We start from the raw sequence: 17,242 nt of genomic DNA, 5'->3' as shown, positions 1-17,242 counted from the left end.
GAGAGAGAGAGAGAGAGAGAGAGAGAGAGAGAGATGGGACAAGTATCTGGTGCATTAGAGAGAGTTCCCAGCTGCTCTTATTGCAAGTGAGAAGGGAAACAGCAGGCTTGTGTAGCAGAGGAGTTGAATGTATTAAGGCCTCTTCTGATGGGAAGCCTTGTAGTCTTCTGTGCTGTGGTTATTGACTTTCCCACTCTGGTTGTAGTGAAGTGAAACAGATTCACTTTTCTTGTCTTATGTAATGTGGAGAGAGAGAGGCGGTTTTCTGCATTGTCTTGTATTCTAAATGAAATCTTGTTTTTCAGTGTTTGTGGGCTATGTGGTGTGAGCGACCCCAGTGCTACTGTTGAGAGTTCCTGCACTACAAGTCTACAGCCCAAAGAATGACCCATCCATGTTCGCCTAGCCATTTAATGGCAGATTCATAGATCAAAGAGGGAAAGTTTCTAGGCTGTGGCTAGTTTGGGACTTTCCAAGCCTGGCTACTTATTTCTGCCCCTGTAGGTTTGGTTGTTGGTGTGGTGTCCATTCTTCTCCAGTGATTCAGTGGAAAATTCATAAGAGAAGGAAGTGAATCACTGGCTTATGGTTTAAATGGCTTTGAACAAGGAGGGCTGCTGGCCAATAAGGAAGGCAGATGGATGGGACGGAAACTGAAAAGGGAGTTTTAAGAGGAAACAAAATCTCTGTGGTTGGTTATCAGGAGATGACTGTGATTTAGTTCTTTAGGAGCCACTCGCACAGTCCATAGATCTACGGTGTCTGAATGGAATCGCCAGTACTTTAGCTGTGTACATCTGTTAAAAATTAATTCACAGTTGATGTAGTAAGTTGTGTAAGACCTTGTGGAAAGTATGAGGTGGCTGGCAACTTAAAAATATTTCACTACCCACAAGTGTACTCTCTGGGTAGTGACTGACTTAAACTATATTCAGGTAGACACATTGAAACCAATGACTAACTTGTCCATTAATTTCAGTGGGTCTTCATTCATAACTGGGACACAGGACGCTTCCAGACTGTCACTATTTTCAGGTGGGATTCAATCACATACTAGCGAATTCAAGTCGCACAGAGGAAGTTGATTTGGAGCTCTTGTGCAACAAACCTGCTTCCTTGAAAAGTGCATCCTGGTAATTCATATTTTTTTCAATAACATAATCACAACCTAAATTCCTGCTCTAGCCTCTTTTTGCTCATTCTGTAACATTCTCCACTACAAATGTTCCCTAGGCTGTTGGTCCTTCAGCTGGGGTTACTTCCAAGATACTTTCAGAACCTAGCTAGGGGGAAGAAATTAAAAATCTCTTGGGGGCACCCCCCTCTCTTCAACCTGCCAATCCATCCCTGCAAATGCTCCCCTGGCCCCACCTTTGCATGCGAGAAACATGGGAAACTCCGAGTTTCTTTTTTTTTTACAATAATTTTTATTCAAATTTTCATAAAACATACAAAACAAAATCATAAAACATTCAAAGACAAAAAACAAAACAAAACAAAAATAATTAAACAAAAAAAAATAAAATATTGACTTCCCATTTGTCACAGATCAAATCAGTTATAGGTCTACAATATATAACAATCCTGTCTCTTAAATCATATTATAAAATCACTTTCCTCCAGTAGTTATCTTAATTAATCATCAAATCTCATAAACATTACTTTATTCTTTCCACAAAAAGTCAAAGAGAGGTTTCAATTCTTTAAGAAATATATCTATCAATTTTCTCCAAATAAACATGTCGATTAATCCATCTCGTTAATAATTATAATAATCTTATTGTCATAACCATAGTCCAAATAAACATTTCGATTAATCCATCTCATCAAAATCTGTTAGGTTCAATAATTTCAATAGCCATTATTCCATTATCCCTATTAGTTCCATCTTCCATCTTCAATAGTCCTGTTAAGTCCAGTAATTTCAGTGTCCAATCTTCCATTATCAGTATTCCATAATAATCTTGCTGTCATAACCATAGTGATATAATAAGAGTCTGATGGGAATTTCCTCTATCCCAAATATTTTCTTGCCATCCATTCTGAATAAGTTGCTGAAATACTGTTGTAAAGTCATATCTCTGTTCTTCTTTTTTACAAAATGCACTGGCTCATCTCTTGAAAGTTTTTCCATTGTCACATGGCTGCAGTTAATTCCATAGATTTTCTCTATATCAAACTCCATCACGTCATTCCAGTCCAAAAGATTATCCAAGCCATTGATAACTTTATCTCTAATATCTTCATTAATTTCTTCAGAGATAACGTTAAATTCCAAACAGTAGATTTTATTTCTAAAATCCATAAACTCCAGATCTTTTTCCAATTCCACATTTGTTCCAATGTCCAGGGCTTGTATCTTCCCTTTATTTTTTCTTTTCTCATCTCTGATCTCATTCTCCTCTCTCACAGGATCCCCTGTTTCTTTAAGCTCCTGCGTCATTTTGCTCAGTTCAATTTTCAGCTCCTTACTACCCTGTCGCAGGGTTTGTTTCGTTATCTCAATCTCATCCATTATTTTCTGAAACATAGTTACTTCCAGATTCTCAGCCACTTTCTTGATTGCCATTTTTAAAACCACGAAAACAAAGCAAAACAAAAATAAAGAAGAACCACTTCTTATTTCAGCAACAATTGGGTTAATATTCCAGGCTTGATGACATCACAGTATAAACAGAGCAGCCTGCCTTATCTCTCTATGTTCAAGAATGCAAAACAAATTTAGTTCCCAGCATCAAAACAGTTAGTGGCGTCGTGAAGAAGCAGATTCGTCAAAATAAAATAGACCAAAAAGAGAATAGTCCCAGACAATATAATATTCCTCGGAATAAAAATCAGGAATAGAAATCCCTCTTCTGTTTATATCTTTAGAATGCACTTTCAGGACAGCTTTTTGCGACAGAAACAGAGATAAGCTGTTAATTTCGTGAATAACAGAGAAGAGTTATAGCTCACCCAGAAGTTGTCCAAAGCCGATCAATCTGACAAATCTCCTTTTGCTGCAACAATTTAAACCAAGTAAAAAAAATAATAGAAAGAAGGGTGCTTGCCTGTTAGTCCGTTCTCTCTTTAAAGAAAAGATAAACGTATCGCTTAAACAGATAGAGCTTGTTCGGAAGTCCGTCCGGCATTGTTGGCTGGACCTTATCTCATAAATTAATGAAATCCAGTCCTCCCAACAAAAACAGGCTTTTGAGGTTGATCTCTACGTTTCTCCCTGCCCGGGAGAAATTTCATCAGTCAAAAAAAAATGTTCTGACTGATTTATATCTGAATAAGCTTCTTTTGAGGCGGGAGCCCGTCCCAAAAGCAGGCACAAGCGAAGTCACCTTTCCCGGAAGTCGGGAAACTCCGAGTTTCTTTACCGTACCCTGAATAAATGGTTGTGCAGAACTGTTTGCCCGGTTTGTCCACACAGATCATCTATTACTTTCACACTTTGCATAATTCCCCCTTTCTTGTTAAATATAACGATGAGATAAATAAAATACTGGGTATAAAAAAGTCTGCTTTAATGACCTCTAAGAATGGAAGGGGCTGAAATGTGCATGCATGAGCAGCAGCTAGATCAGTAATATCAGGAAATAAGAATTTGCCAAAATATGACCCAGGTTTATCATAAGAACCAATTAAAACCATGAAAGTAGAAAGTGCCCAATTGTTCATCCATGTATTTATTTATTTATTAATTATTGATTTAGCTTCGGCTATGAGGTGGTATATAAATGCAATAAATAAATCCATCTAACTCATCACCGTTCACTCTGATTGACAGTGGCTCTCAAGGTCTCAAGCAAAGGACTTTTTACACCTGTTCCATGAGAGCCTTTTAACTGGAGATGCCAAAGATTAAACCTGGAACCTTTTATTATTAATTAATTAATTAATTGATTGATTTATATCCCACCCTTCCTCCCAGCAGGAGCCCAGGGCGGCAAACAGAAATGCTAAAAACACTTTAAAACATCATAAAAAGACCTTAAAATACATTAAAACAAAACAACGTTAAAAACATTTTTTAAAAAAAGCTTTAAAAACATTTTTTTTAAAAAGGGGGGTTTACAGACAGAGCATGCGCTTACCATCTAATTATGGCGCCTTTTTGCATGACTCTTGAAACCTGACAGGTGAAATTAGCTCTGCATTGCATCCCATTCATGTTCTTTCCTAATTTTCCTAGTTAAAATTTTTATTCGGACCTGTTACCAAAGCATACAGCATTACTTGTAATGATTTTTGCTTGACTGTATGAATTTCATCACAGTTTGGAAGCTTTCCTGTGTGCAGTGGACCTTCCTGGAGTTCATGCTACATTTGGCACACAGCAGCCCTTTCAGGGGCTAACGATAGGGAGCAGATGTATGCTATAATAAGACCTCCAGTACCTTGTTGTTAGTGAGGCTTCCAAAGAGCCTCACTCACAGTTCTGGGGCCTCCATCTTCAACACCAGCTAGTTTTATTAGAAACACATGAGCTAGTTTCAAGGCATTGGTGAAGTAAGGGAGAAGTAGAATGGAGGGTGTGGCAGAGATCCTGTGCAAAGATGGTGGGGGCCTGGCTCTCCTCGGAAAGGATGAGTTCACTAGATTGGATGCCATCATTTTGTTGCTACCTACAGAATGTCTGAACCCTTCAGACAAATTCCACACAATTCCTGTTGGAGGGCAATGGTGAACTTTAGGAAAGAAGGATTGGGTTAGAAGAATAAGGAAAATGCATATTTGTGTTCAGTGTATAAAGTAAAAATAAACAGCTGCAAGAGATAGTCCAAGAACAATTTGTGCTTTGTAGACTAGGGCAGTCGTTTCTCAGTACAACTTTGGCCTGTTTATGAGCTTCTGGATAATGTTAAACACTGGAAAAATTCTTTCCCTGGGACGTTTTTGAGATCCTGATAAAGTTAATGAAAGCATTTCCTTTCTTCTGCTGTGTTGATCTTGCTTTGATACTAGGAGAGGTTCTCTGTGTAGTTCCCATGATCCCTATTATGTGGTATGCTTCCTAAAATAGCCATTGACCATACCAACGGTGCAACGGTGCAAGCGTGTCCCTTGTGTCATCTGTATTGCAGCAGCAGCCATTGCCTAAGCATTGTGGGGTGGGGAAACACTTTACCTGGGTCCAGGGGGCCCTATTCTAGGCTGCAAGACCCTTGCTTTCCCCCAACCCTGCTTCTTGGGGTCCTTTAAGCTATGTATCAAAACTGGGACCTCATGCATGGAAGTACGTGTTGTACGAATGAACATGGTATATATAGGAGCTGTGTAAGTAAGAACATGCAGGGAATATGACACTGCTTGTGGGGCTTATGTGTCTTGCATAAGACCAATTTAATCTCACTGACTCACTTCAGGCTTCTTTGGAGATCCACATACTGGCTCGTAGCTCATTCACAATGCTGAAAAATAAAGGGTGGGTCTGGGTACTTACAAACAAAGCAGTCTGGAGAACTTGGCACTGATCCACTAAAAAAAAATGGGAACCAACAGGACAGAATGGGTTCAAAAGCCTAGCAAAGGAAGAGGTTTAGAATCTGCTGAGATAAAAAAAGCTTCACTCTGTAAGAGTCTGTGGGGTGACACAACCAGCATGCATTAAATGGACTCTGAAGGGTGGCCTTGAAGATTGGGAGTGCATGCGTCTTGTTGCTTGGCTGCTGCAAAATGCCAAGCACCATAAATAAAATTACCAAGAAAAAAATCCAAATTCATTCAGGGTGTTCGTTCCCTGTAAAAGTTTATTTCATTTATGGTGTTACAGGCTGTATATTCTGTTTAGTTCCTTGGCTAGGCTCCTTTCTTGACTACATGTCTTTCTTTGTCAGTGCCAAAGACAGGAATAAAAATGCACTCCAACCCTCACAGAGGCTGAGTAGGCTTTCAAGAGATCATTCATGGTTGGAGGAAGATGAGAGATCTGGGGCAACAACAGAATTTTCTTCATGAACCATCTTGCCCAGGTCATAGCAGTGATGGCTGTTCTGCTCAGGGCCAATTCACTTAACACACCGCTTGCATGATTTCTGTTTTTTTGAGCCCAGATAAATCTGAGCTTATGGCAAAGCTTTCTGAAGTGGTTTTGAATTGATGTGCCAAAGTGAGATCTGTTCTGGTTATGCACAGCTCAACCCAACAGAAATATATTCTGGCTACCCTGCAAGCTTTGTGTATTCTTCTAAGTGGTGGCTAGATTCAATCACAGGGGGCTGAATTCTCTGGAAGCAGGTATAAAAAGCAGTCTGGAACGACACTGGGAGACATTTTTTTTTCATTTGCATATATTTTATCACATGATGCCCCCAATATAACATTTAAGCAGGTTGCTCGCATATATCTCAGAAAGTAGGAAGCTAGGGTAGTTTACAATTTTAAGTGATGGCTTGCAATCTAAAAGATACAAATCAAAAGGGGGGGAAAGATATGAAGAAAAGAGGAAAATATGCATGTCCAGATCCCAGCTCTTTCATAATGTCCATAATGCATAACAGCAGTGCAGGAGACAGTTATGGGGGAGGAAAAGCCAACTAGCAGCTGGTCGAAATGGTACAGATGGAGAGGGGCCTCCTGTCTCATCTCTGGGCTCATCCAAACAGAGAGGGATAATCCAAACAGAGAGGGATAATCCATGTTTTCCATATCCGGTTTGTTATCTGACAGTCCTCACTTCGCCTGTTTGTTCGCTCTTTCCCGATTAAAAAAAATGCTTTTTTTGCACCCGCACACGCAGCGGGAAGATCTGTACATTCTTTTTGCTCTTTCCCAGCCCCGCCTGTAAAACAACCCCCTATCAGCCAATTGGTCCGCAAAATGTGACGTTTGCTCCTCTCCCCCTTTGCAACAAAGCACAATAACGCGCATGTGCTTGAACGTAACAGCACGAAAGTTTGAATTTCCTGTGACTGTAATGGAGTTCCTTGCCGCTGGCCACTCTGGAGCAGGACCGGCGGGTGTGTGTGTCTCCAGGTGCTTATATGCCAGTAATTCCTGTATTTTCGTTTGCTTGTATTTGCGATATTACGCAAAAATGTATGTATGTGTTCTTGCCTTTATGCATAGTAAACATTCTGGAGATACACGGCTGGCAATTCTACTTATTTCTCCAGAATTGCGTGTCATGTCTAGGAAGGAAGCGGGCAGCGCTGTGGGTGGATCCCCATCCAGTACCCCATCACTTCCGATTGTAAATGCTCCTTCTAGGGACGGGGGAAGAGAGGGGGGGTGAGGGAGCCACTCGCAGCGATTCAGCCCCCTCGTGCAGCAAACGGCAAAAACGGCAGAAAAGCCTTCCCCCCTCTCCTCTCTGTCTGAGCGGGGGAAAAAACCCAGAGCGTTGTTTGGTGGCAGCCACAAAGGCAGCTGCAGCCAGCCATCAAAGCCAGCTGGTCTGCGGTGAAATTGACAAGATCATGGAGGAAGGGGAGGCCTCCGTGGGGCAGTGTTTGAGGGGCGTGGAGGTGCTGAGGACGACGGGGGAAGCCACCCAAAGCAAGGGGGTGCCAAAGGGGAGCCGCTTGTGAAAGCAGGGTGCTGTGAAGGGCAAAAAAGGCTGCCGAACCCCCGTTTGCGGCTGCTATTCACACTGAGTCGGTCCAGGGAGGGATGGAGAAGGGGGGAGGCCCCCTCCCCGAGCCTCCACGAAGTGACCTGCTGGGGGGAAGCCCTTGGAGAGGTGGTAGGAGGGAAAGGGGAGCCCTGCGGGGCACGAGGAGCAGCCTGTAGCCCCGTCGCCTCCTCAAGCCGCTGGCAGCATGTCAGTTTCAGAAGGGCTGTGAGGGTGGGAGCCCTTTTGCAATGAAGCGCAATTACGCCCCTGGGTCATGCTGTATTTGCGATATTTTGCAAAACCGACGGTATGCTTTTCTACTTTATGCATATTAATGTTTCTGGAGATACACACGGCTGGCAATTCCACTTATTTCTCCAGAAATGCAGGTAACGATATGTCATGTCTAGGAGCTTTTCTAGAGTGCAGCGCTCGGCGTTGGCTCCCAGCTCCTCCACATTCTCTCTCTCGCTTTGGGCAAAACATGATACTCCATTGCCTTCACCCACCCCTCCTTCTCCCTTTCCTTCCCGTGGCCCTTTGCAAAGCGCCAGGCTCTCCTTTTCTCCCCTGTGTGTGCCTTTGCGTGTCTTTCTGTCTCCGAGTGAGGCAGAAAGAGCAAAGCGAGCTCCCTGCACCAACCAGCCGCACTTGAGTTAGAGCAGCCAGGAAAAGGGGGGATTTACACACAACCACAGTTGCAGATCTCACCCAGAGCGGCCGCCCAGTTCGCAGGCTGGCTAAAAATAAACTGCTCTTGCTATTTCTGCGCAACTGCAGATTTTTGCATCTGCGCAGTAGAAGTTGCCACACCACACCATTGCTCGGATTGGTTCTGTTTTCCCGGGTTTTCCCCGGACATTCGCGCACATGCGCAAAAGTGGAAATACGTGATTGGCTGAGAATGAGGGGAGGGGTATGGGGAACTGCCCAAGAACCGCCCATCACACACCCACAGCTGTTAAGTCCGTGGTATTTCATCTGAGTGCCTGAAGGCACAGCAAATGATTCCTGATTTAAAAAAGCAGAACGCATTTTTTGTGGTACTGCAACAGCGGATTTAACAGTGCGGAAATGTGCAAAAGCGCGCGACGTCATATGGACGACCGAAAAATAATGAATACACAAAGCGATCATGTCACACATTATACGGTCATCTGGATGAGCCCTCTCTCTCTCATGCAGCCAGAAACAACAGTTGGCACTGAATAATACAGATAGGTGCTGGAGGTGTAATACTGGAAATACCTTGCTGAGGCATATGACGAGGCATATCCAGTGATGCTTTCTTTCTGGACTGAAGTTGTTGCAGATGTCCAAGTATTTTAAATTGTATTCCTTTGGTATGGAGATTAATGGCAGGACAACAAAAGTGGATTTTGCGAGCCTTTATGATTGACAAGAGGATAAATACCCACCATATATAAAGCAATAGTCTCAGGATCTTACCACCCTTGCTACATTTGAAGACATTTCTCATAAATGTCAGCTTCATGTGGATGGCTATTTGGACATTTGGAAGGGATATATCAATTTAACCTGAGGGGAATGTATCCATGGTTATTGTATTTTTAATGTGAGTTGATGACCCCCATTTTCTTTCTTTTTCCTTTTCTTCTTTGTTAAATCAGCTGTAAAAATCAATAAAAAAGAAAGAAAGAATAGTTGGTATCACTACCCAGTACAAATGTTAGCTTGGCTTTCTTTTCCACAGGACTCAGAGCAGAAGTGGTTCCCTTGTTATTCCTCAGCTGCACACGGGGCCTTCTCGTACAGTCCGACGCTATCCAGCTGCTAGTAATGATCAGCTCGCATCCAATGCTCTGCCCAATGGGAATGGATTTGAACAGATCAGTTCCGGGCAGCGTACAGCATATCAAGAGCCTGCCTCATCTCTCTGGGGTAAGGCCTGAAGAATGACCTAGGTTTCTTTGACAAAGAAAGGTTTCTGGTCACAAACTTCATACAAATGTTAGTAGGGGGTAGGGATAGAATGATCTGCCAATTTCGGTTCTCTCCGCTTCTCATTGTTCCAATCTTAAATTCAGTTCTCCACATTTCTGCAGCAATTTGCAATTTTTTTAAAAAAAAATTAGTGCGAGTTTCTCCTAATAAATACATTTTGTATTCAGATTTGAATAATATACATATTTTTGCAAGCAATTTCTCCTAATATGACACATTTTTGTATGTTATTTTCACCAATATTTGTGCACACTTTCCCCCCATATATGCATTTTTTTTAAAGACTGCTTGGTTGGAGAACTGCATCGCAAAAGTGCAAATTGTGAAGGATGGCTGTGTTTTGGTTCTCATATTGTTGCAGAAAGTGAGGCTTTGACAGATTTGGCTTGAAATGTGAATTGAATCTAATTTCTCCCCCATCCCTGTAAGGGATTTGGGGACTTCATAGCCATAGACACGTGCCAGCAATCTCTATAGCTCTGCAGTGAATAAGATTTAGTACAGGTGCTCATTAGATGTATAATACAAATAATTTAGTGGGCTATAGGGATGGGGGAGAGATTCTATTTTGTTTCCATTTTGAGAAAGCTGCTCAGTCTTTTCAAACCAGTATGTGGAACGCAAGTACGTCAAACCAAAACACAATTATCCTTTGAAAATTCCACTTCTCAGAATTTTCCAGTGCAGTTCTCCAATCAAAAATATGTCTAAAAATGCATATACTAGGGAAGCATGTTCATTAAAATCCATACATTAGTGAAAATAGCATACAAAAATGGCTTGCAAAAATGTGTATATTGGTCAAAATTGCATACAAAAATGTGTGTGTTAATTATCCTAAAATGTAGATGAATTTTCATGAGACTTAGGGAGGGAAAAGCAAATTGCTGTGGAAATGTGAAGAACTAGATTTAAGATTGTAAAAATGAGAAACTGAAATTGACAGTCATCCCTAGCCCACTGTTATGAGTTAAGGAATATATTACCCTATCTTCCTTTTGAATTTAGATGAACTTCACTGTCCTCAGAAGTGAACCTTTTCCCCCTTCCATTTGCACCTCCACTACTTGGAGACTCAAAATTTAACGTGCCACAGAGCAGTGTTTAATTTTTTCAGGGAGAGTTTTTGGGGCTCAAGTCTGTTGGAAGTCTTACCATCTCCCCTCAAAGATCTCACATATTTAGAACTATGTGAGATTAGGCTATAGGTATACAGGAGCAAACGATAGGCATTCTGCACATGCACAGAGGCAGTTTTCTTCTCATTCCTGGTACAGCGAAAATAGATTTCAGTTATTAACTTTGATGACACAAATTCTCATCAGTGCCTTTCCATCAACTCATCCTGCATCTTTCTCCCCTTAACAAACTAGCCTTTCTCTGCCATCTCCATGCCACCCTGACACTCCCTGTTATGCTTTTCTCTCTCAGCTTTGACATCTCTACCCCCATGTTCCTCTCCCTTCACCTCAACTACTTGGCTTGGCTCTGACTCTCTCTCTCTCTCCCCCCTCAACTGGAACAGGACAGGATCATATTGGAACACAGCTATGTGCTCTGTGGAGTGGGAGGCATTATTGTGGATTATTATTATTACATCCAAGCATTTCCCTTCAGACTTGCCTTCTCAGTCTCCTCTCCTTCCTTCAAAATGGGCCAGAGAAATAAAGGAAGAAAGAATTTATTATTTTAATACAGAAATGCCCCCATTCATGTTTTGCTCAATGTATCTTTACCCCCTTCCCATTTTACTTTTATTTGATTGACTCCTTGAAATGTAATCTGTGGGTTAACTATATAATCCACAAAATCACCCTTTAGTAGTATATACTCTTGCTTTAATATGGTTTACAATATCATAAGAAGCTAATTCTGTAATATTATCAGAATTCTTTCATAAAGTTGTCTTTTCTATACATGCCCTAACCATTAAAAGTCCTATCATCCCTGACCACTGGCCATGCTGATTGGGCTGGGATGGGGGAGAAATTTGATTTGGTTTGCATTTAAAGCCAAATTTATCAAATGTACATTTTCCAAAACAATATGAGAAGTGAAACACAGCCATTCTTTGAAATCTACACTTATCAGAATTTTGCAGTGCAGCTCTCCGATCGAGCAGTGTTTACAAAAATGAATGTATTAAAGGAAAGTGTGTATAAAAATGAGTATATTAGTGAAAATAACATAAAAATGCATTATAAGAAATTGTTTGCAAAAATGTGTACATTAGCCAAAACTGCCAATGTATGAGAAATGCACACCAAAACGCTGAAGAATTTTCATGAGGAGTTTGTTTTTTTGTAAAAACAAACAAACAAATTGCTGCGGAAATGTGGAGAACTGAATTTAAGACTGGAAAAATGAGAAACGGAGAGAAGTGAAATTGTCTGATCTTTCTATCCCTAGCTGGGGCAAATGGGAATTGGAATCCAACATCTGGCAGGCCACAGATTCATTGTCCCTGTCCTAAACTAAGTTGCTGAAAGGCATCTTTTTACTCTGTGATGGCCACTTTTCTTTTCTTTGCAGGTGTCAACCTGACAGAAAAGATCAGGAAGATAAAGATTGTCTTCACTCCCACAATCTGTAAACAGACTTGTCAACATGGCCGCTGCTACAATAGCTGTGAGAGAGGGGACACCACCACCCTGTACAGCCAGGGTGGGCATGACCATGACCCCAAATCTGGCTTCCGTATCTGTGAGTCTTCTAAGATGTTTGACCCATTTCACAGGGTTTATCCATCTTCCCCTGTTGCTTTCATTTGTGAGACTTGCAATTCCCTACAGAAGGAGAGGTCAGGGCAGGAGGAGGATGAAAGCTCAATTTGCCTGAAAAAGAAACAGTCTTCTTTGAGGCTGACCCTGCCCTCTTTGGGACAAGAGGCCAAATACAGTTAACGTTTGTCCTCCTATGAATACAACAGTTCAGTCAGAGTTGCAGACAGGCTTTGCTGCAATCCTTCCTTAGGCCCAATTTGCTGTTTTCATTGGCATTGGCTTTTGGGTCTGACTCTCAATACCTAATTTCTTCCCACTCCCTGCTTTCACTTGTGTGGAAACCAGAACAGTTTGCTGAAGCTTTTATGCCATTCCTAATTATTAATGCAGCTGAAGCTTTTCTTCTAGTCTTGTTGAAACTGTAATTGCAAAGGAAATTTTAATGAGCTGGACAGGTCAGCCCTCTGTCCATTGATATAGGGCAGCTTTCTCCAACTGCCCTCCAGATGGGAGTTGTACTCCAAAACATCTGGAGGGCACCAAATTGGAGAAGGCTGCTATAGGGTTTGGCCCTGTCTAGCAGTTCTGTGGCATGGCCCTGTGCAGGCAGGCTCTCAGAACAAAGGAACTCAAATGCTTGCTTCCTATGGTTGAATTTTAGGATGTCTCCACATGTGAGGTTTCAATCAATTTTGGCTTAATTTAGGGCCCATCCACACCTAACTGCCTAATCTGTATTTTCCATATTTGGTTGGTGGCCTTGAGATCCATATATGTCCTGTTTGTGGTAGAATTATTGTGAAAACCCAATTTTCAAGTGTCCATATGTGTGAGCCTGTTTTTTTCTTTTGCTTTAGCATTGGCTGCGCCCCTAAGTTCATCCCTTTTCAGTGATTGGTCCATAACAATTGTTTGCTTTTCGCACACTTTTTTGGAAGAGAGCAGAAACTCTTTTTTTTATCCCCATGCATGCACAGGTTTGTGGATGTGCTATTAGGTGGAAAGGAGACAAGGGGCTTGGCATATGATGGAGGAATGCCTATGGATTGCCTATTGCAGGAAAGTCTGCGGCATTGCATCTGAGCCCATGGACATATGATTGATTATCGGTTTAGGAAAGCATATCGTTTTTTTGGTGGTATTTCTAATATGGATTTGTGAATGCAAAAATCCATACTAGCTTGCAACGTTATATGGGCAATTAAATTAATGAGGACATAAAGCGATAACATTGAAGATTATGCAGTCATATGGGCGGGCCCTTATTGAAATGGAACATGAAACCTACCTTGGCCATATTGCATATTCATCCTAGCTCACATTAGCAGCATTCTTTCATGGCACAAATAGCAAAGTTTAGAAGTGTATTCAAGCACCACAGGTAAAAAGTTTCTTAGTCATCTTTGGGAGCAAAGATGACTGGTGTACCTGGTGCCCTTCCTATCTAGGACAGCTTGAAATCTTTCTGTGACTGAGGGGAAGACGTTGAGTTGAGCACATAAGCTGTATAAATTGCTTCTCAACAAGACAGCTATTGCTTCATTTACTGGCGAAAGTGAGCTTTTGGACATTCCGCTCATCTACATTTCATCTGTAGATTTGATCTGACAGATTTCTTTTCTTTACAGATTTCTGCCAGATTCCCTGTCTAAATGGGGGACGCTGTGTGGGCAGGGATGAATGCTGGTGCCCATCTAACTCTACAGGAAAATTTTGCCACCTGGCAGCTTTGAAAGTGGAAAGAAAAAAACAAGTGCCAAATAGCCTGGCAAGCAGCTCCATGAAGCATTCTATGTACACGCTTCCTCTGTCCAACCAACTTGGTAAGCACTAGTCTCATTGCTTCTTATAGGCTGCGGAAGTGTGAAGTTTAAGAAAATAAGAAGAGCCCTGCTGGATCATACCAATGGCCTGTCTAGCCTAGCATCTTTTCTCACAGGGACCAACCAGATGCCTGTGGGAAGCCCGCAAGCAGGACCTGAGCTGAGCACAAGAGCACTCTGCCCTCCTGTGGTTTCTAGCAATTGGCATTCAGAAGCACACAGCCTCTGGCCATGGAGGCACAGCATAGCTATCATGGCTAGTAGCCACTGATAGCCTTATCCTCCATGAATTTGTCTAATCCTCTTTTAAAGCCATCCACGTTGGTGGCCATCACTGCCTCCTCTGGGAGCTTATCTTGGGCATGTCTGCTCCTTCCCTTCCTCTTGCCACAACGAGGCAAAAATAAATGCCTATAGAGGAAGGGAAGGGCTCTATGAAAACATCCCTAACTCAGCTTAAATATTCACAATCTGAGTAGAGTTCATAGAGAGAGAGATATATATAGTTATTGGCTTAGTTGTCCACCTGTGCTTAATGCATGAGAATATAGACTTTTGCAGCCATGCAGATATTTATATTCTAATTATTTATCAGATCAAACAGAGATATAAACTGAGAACCTGCCTATAATGTAAGTACATGATTGCAAATTACTTAATTAAAAACCTCATAAAGAAATAGTTACCACACTCTCTTCAAGTAGGTAAAATACCTGGTCTAGAACTTATAGAAAGCCAGTCATGTAGGCTATAATCTATATATAGCCTAGGCCAGGGGCTGCCATCCTTTTTGGACCAGGGGGCACATCTCAAATTTTGAGAGAGGGGAGGATCAGTTGTAAAATGGCTGCCACAGGAGTGTGGTATAACACAAAATTAGAGAGTAGTCATGGTGGCTTTTCTATAATTGTATTTCCATACCAGAAAAGGCTGTTGAATTTCTGCTTGCCATACTGCTGTTAAAGGCACAAGCCTAGGGTGCCATTTTGTAACCACTTATCTGGAAGTAAGCCTTCTTGAACACAAAGAGACATGTATACTACTGTAATAGTAAGTTAACTATACAGTGAATTCTTAATGAGTCCCAGGGCTTTAGCTCCTGCAAAGCAGGAGACATGTCTAAGCCTCTTTGCAAAGATTTCACATTTGCCATTTGTTTGTTTATTTATTTCTTGGGGAATTTTTTAGCATTCGCCCATGCTTACTGTGTAGTAGTATTTGCAGAAAATTATTTCTAAGAACTGTCTGATCTCAGGCAATCCCAGCACATGAAAGATGCATCCTGGTTGCTAGGGAAAAGAAAGGGCAAACTATGGAGACTCCAAGGACTAGAAAAAAAAGACAGAAGCAGGAAAAGTGCACTAAAAGGGAAGGCAAAACAGTAGCTCTTTAGGACTCCAGGAATTCCTATTGCCTGGTGTCCAAACAACTCACTTATCAATCACAGTTCTGACTTCACTCATTGGTGAATAACACGAACAGGCAGAAGCAGCCAAGCTGGTTCATTTCACATAAATCGCTTAGAAAGTTAGCTGCACATTTTGTTCAATGACTTTCTTTCTAGGAGGGCTAGAGACTTACTTTTTTAAAAAATGAAAGCTCAGTTTCTGGGCTACTTGCTGGGAGTGCCAATGAAGGCCTTCATTGGTGCCATGGTGTTTGCAGGCATTGGGTTGGTGATCCCCGGCCTATACAAAAGCTGTCACTAATGTAGGATGCTAATCTTCTTGTACACATTCTGATGTTCATGTGTTTCTTTGTTTTCTCTGGGCTTCATGGCAAGGCAGAAGTTGTTTCATTTGTTTGTATATTGTGGGCCACACATTGCTGAATTTTAAATTTAATGTTTGTCTTGAGAACCAGTGTGGTCCTGTGGATAGAGTGGCAGTCAAAGTATATCCACTCTTTTACTTACCACTCTAGAAGCTTCTGTGCTGGTTTGTAAGTTGCTGCAGAATAAGAAGCAAAGTCATGTTTCTGTGGACAAATCTTCCTTCCAGCTTCGATAAATCCTTCCCTTGTGAATGTACATATCAACCACCCTCCTGAAGCTGCGGTGCAGATCCATCAGGTTGCCAGAGTGAAAAGTGACTCAGACCAGTCAGAAGAGAACAGTGTTGAAACTGTATTGATGTCTCACTTTCCATTGGGCTCCCAGTTCAATGATAATGCCACCATCACCACCAACAGCAACAACATTGTCACAGAGAGCAATCAGCAACAGAGGCCCCAGGGCCTCATGGGAAAGTGTTACCTGGAGACAGTGCATGGAAAGGTCGGAGCTATTCTGTCTTGCTCTATTTTGTCTGCACATTTGTGGTATAGTTGACATGAACGGAGCATGAGACTAATGGATGCAATGTGTGTGAACCCTGAGCATTTGTGTGTGCATGTCTATGAAATGTCAGTGTGTATTTATCTTATTTTTTATTTATTGAAAACATTTATATCCCACCTTTTCTTGAAAAGTCAAAGGTGGCTAACAACATAAGGTACTGTAAAATGCAATAAAAACATCACTAAGAAAAAGAAGCAGCAGAAAAAAGTCAGTGGATGAAAGCAAGTAAAAACAATTAAATAGAGGTAGCTACAAACTTTAAAAATATCTCAAGTAGAATCATTTGGGCAGTTTAGTCCACCACTATTTTTAAAATTACTTCAGCCTAAAGGTGCTCTAGACAGTCAAACAAAAATGCCAGTTCCTTTTCTTTCCATCAGCAACCCTTCCATGCAAAGTAGGAAGCTGATGTCAGTAGTCTGAAGGAGTCTGCACTTGTTCCAAGAGCACATCTAGTCCCTTAAGTTAACAGCAGGGCAGACGGGCTCTTAGCGCAATCTGCTATTGCTTACCTTTAACATACATTGTACTGAGACTTTTTTGTTCTAACCTTTATTACTGTCTGTTTTTCTCACACTCGTATATTCAAAAGGTCTGGGTACAAAGGGTGTCCTTTTTATTAGTAGGAAATTGATACAATGTAGGCATTTTTTTCTCATGGTAAATAAATGCTTGATATTTATGAAACACTCATTTCCCTTGAAGCTTCTAGGGAAAGAAAATGCACATGCCTGGCATGATCTAGCTCCTTCCTTCCTTCCTTCCTTCCTTCCTTCCTTCCTCTATAGAAATATACAGGACCTCAGAATAATACTTGTGTGCATTCTTTATATTACAATAGTGCATTTTT

The 17,242-nt window shown here is 41.5% G+C and overlaps 1 protein-coding gene across 5 annotated transcripts in view; it reads left to right on the top strand.

Annotated features, from left to right (window-relative positions):
• The window catches only part of LTBP2 (latent transforming growth factor beta binding protein 2), a 189,620-nt gene that overhangs the window by 72,227 nt on the left and 100,151 nt on the right, over positions 1–17,242 (top strand). For 4 of the 5 annotated variants that reach the window (XM_061611733.1, XM_061611732.1, XM_061611735.1 and 1 more), the window contains 4 exons: positions 9,258–9,445; positions 12,041–12,211; positions 13,860–14,054; positions 16,055–16,329. In XM_061611733.1, the coding sequence (XP_061467717.1) occupies positions 9,258–9,445; positions 12,041–12,211; positions 13,860–14,054; positions 16,055–16,329 (829 nt within the window). The remainder of the gene's footprint in view (positions 1–9,257; positions 9,446–12,040; positions 12,212–13,859; positions 14,055–16,054; positions 16,330–17,242) is intronic. The other variant, XM_061611734.1, reaches the window with a different exon arrangement.

Source organism: Rhineura floridana, chromosome 2 (assembly GCF_030035675.1).
Source record: "Rhineura floridana isolate rRhiFlo1 chromosome 2, rRhiFlo1.hap2, whole genome shotgun sequence".
Lineage (NCBI taxonomy): Eukaryota > Metazoa > Chordata > Lepidosauria > Squamata > Rhineuridae > Rhineura > Rhineura floridana.
The sequence above is the reverse complement of the archived record's forward strand: the minus strand, read 5'-3'. Positions and strand labels throughout refer to the sequence as shown.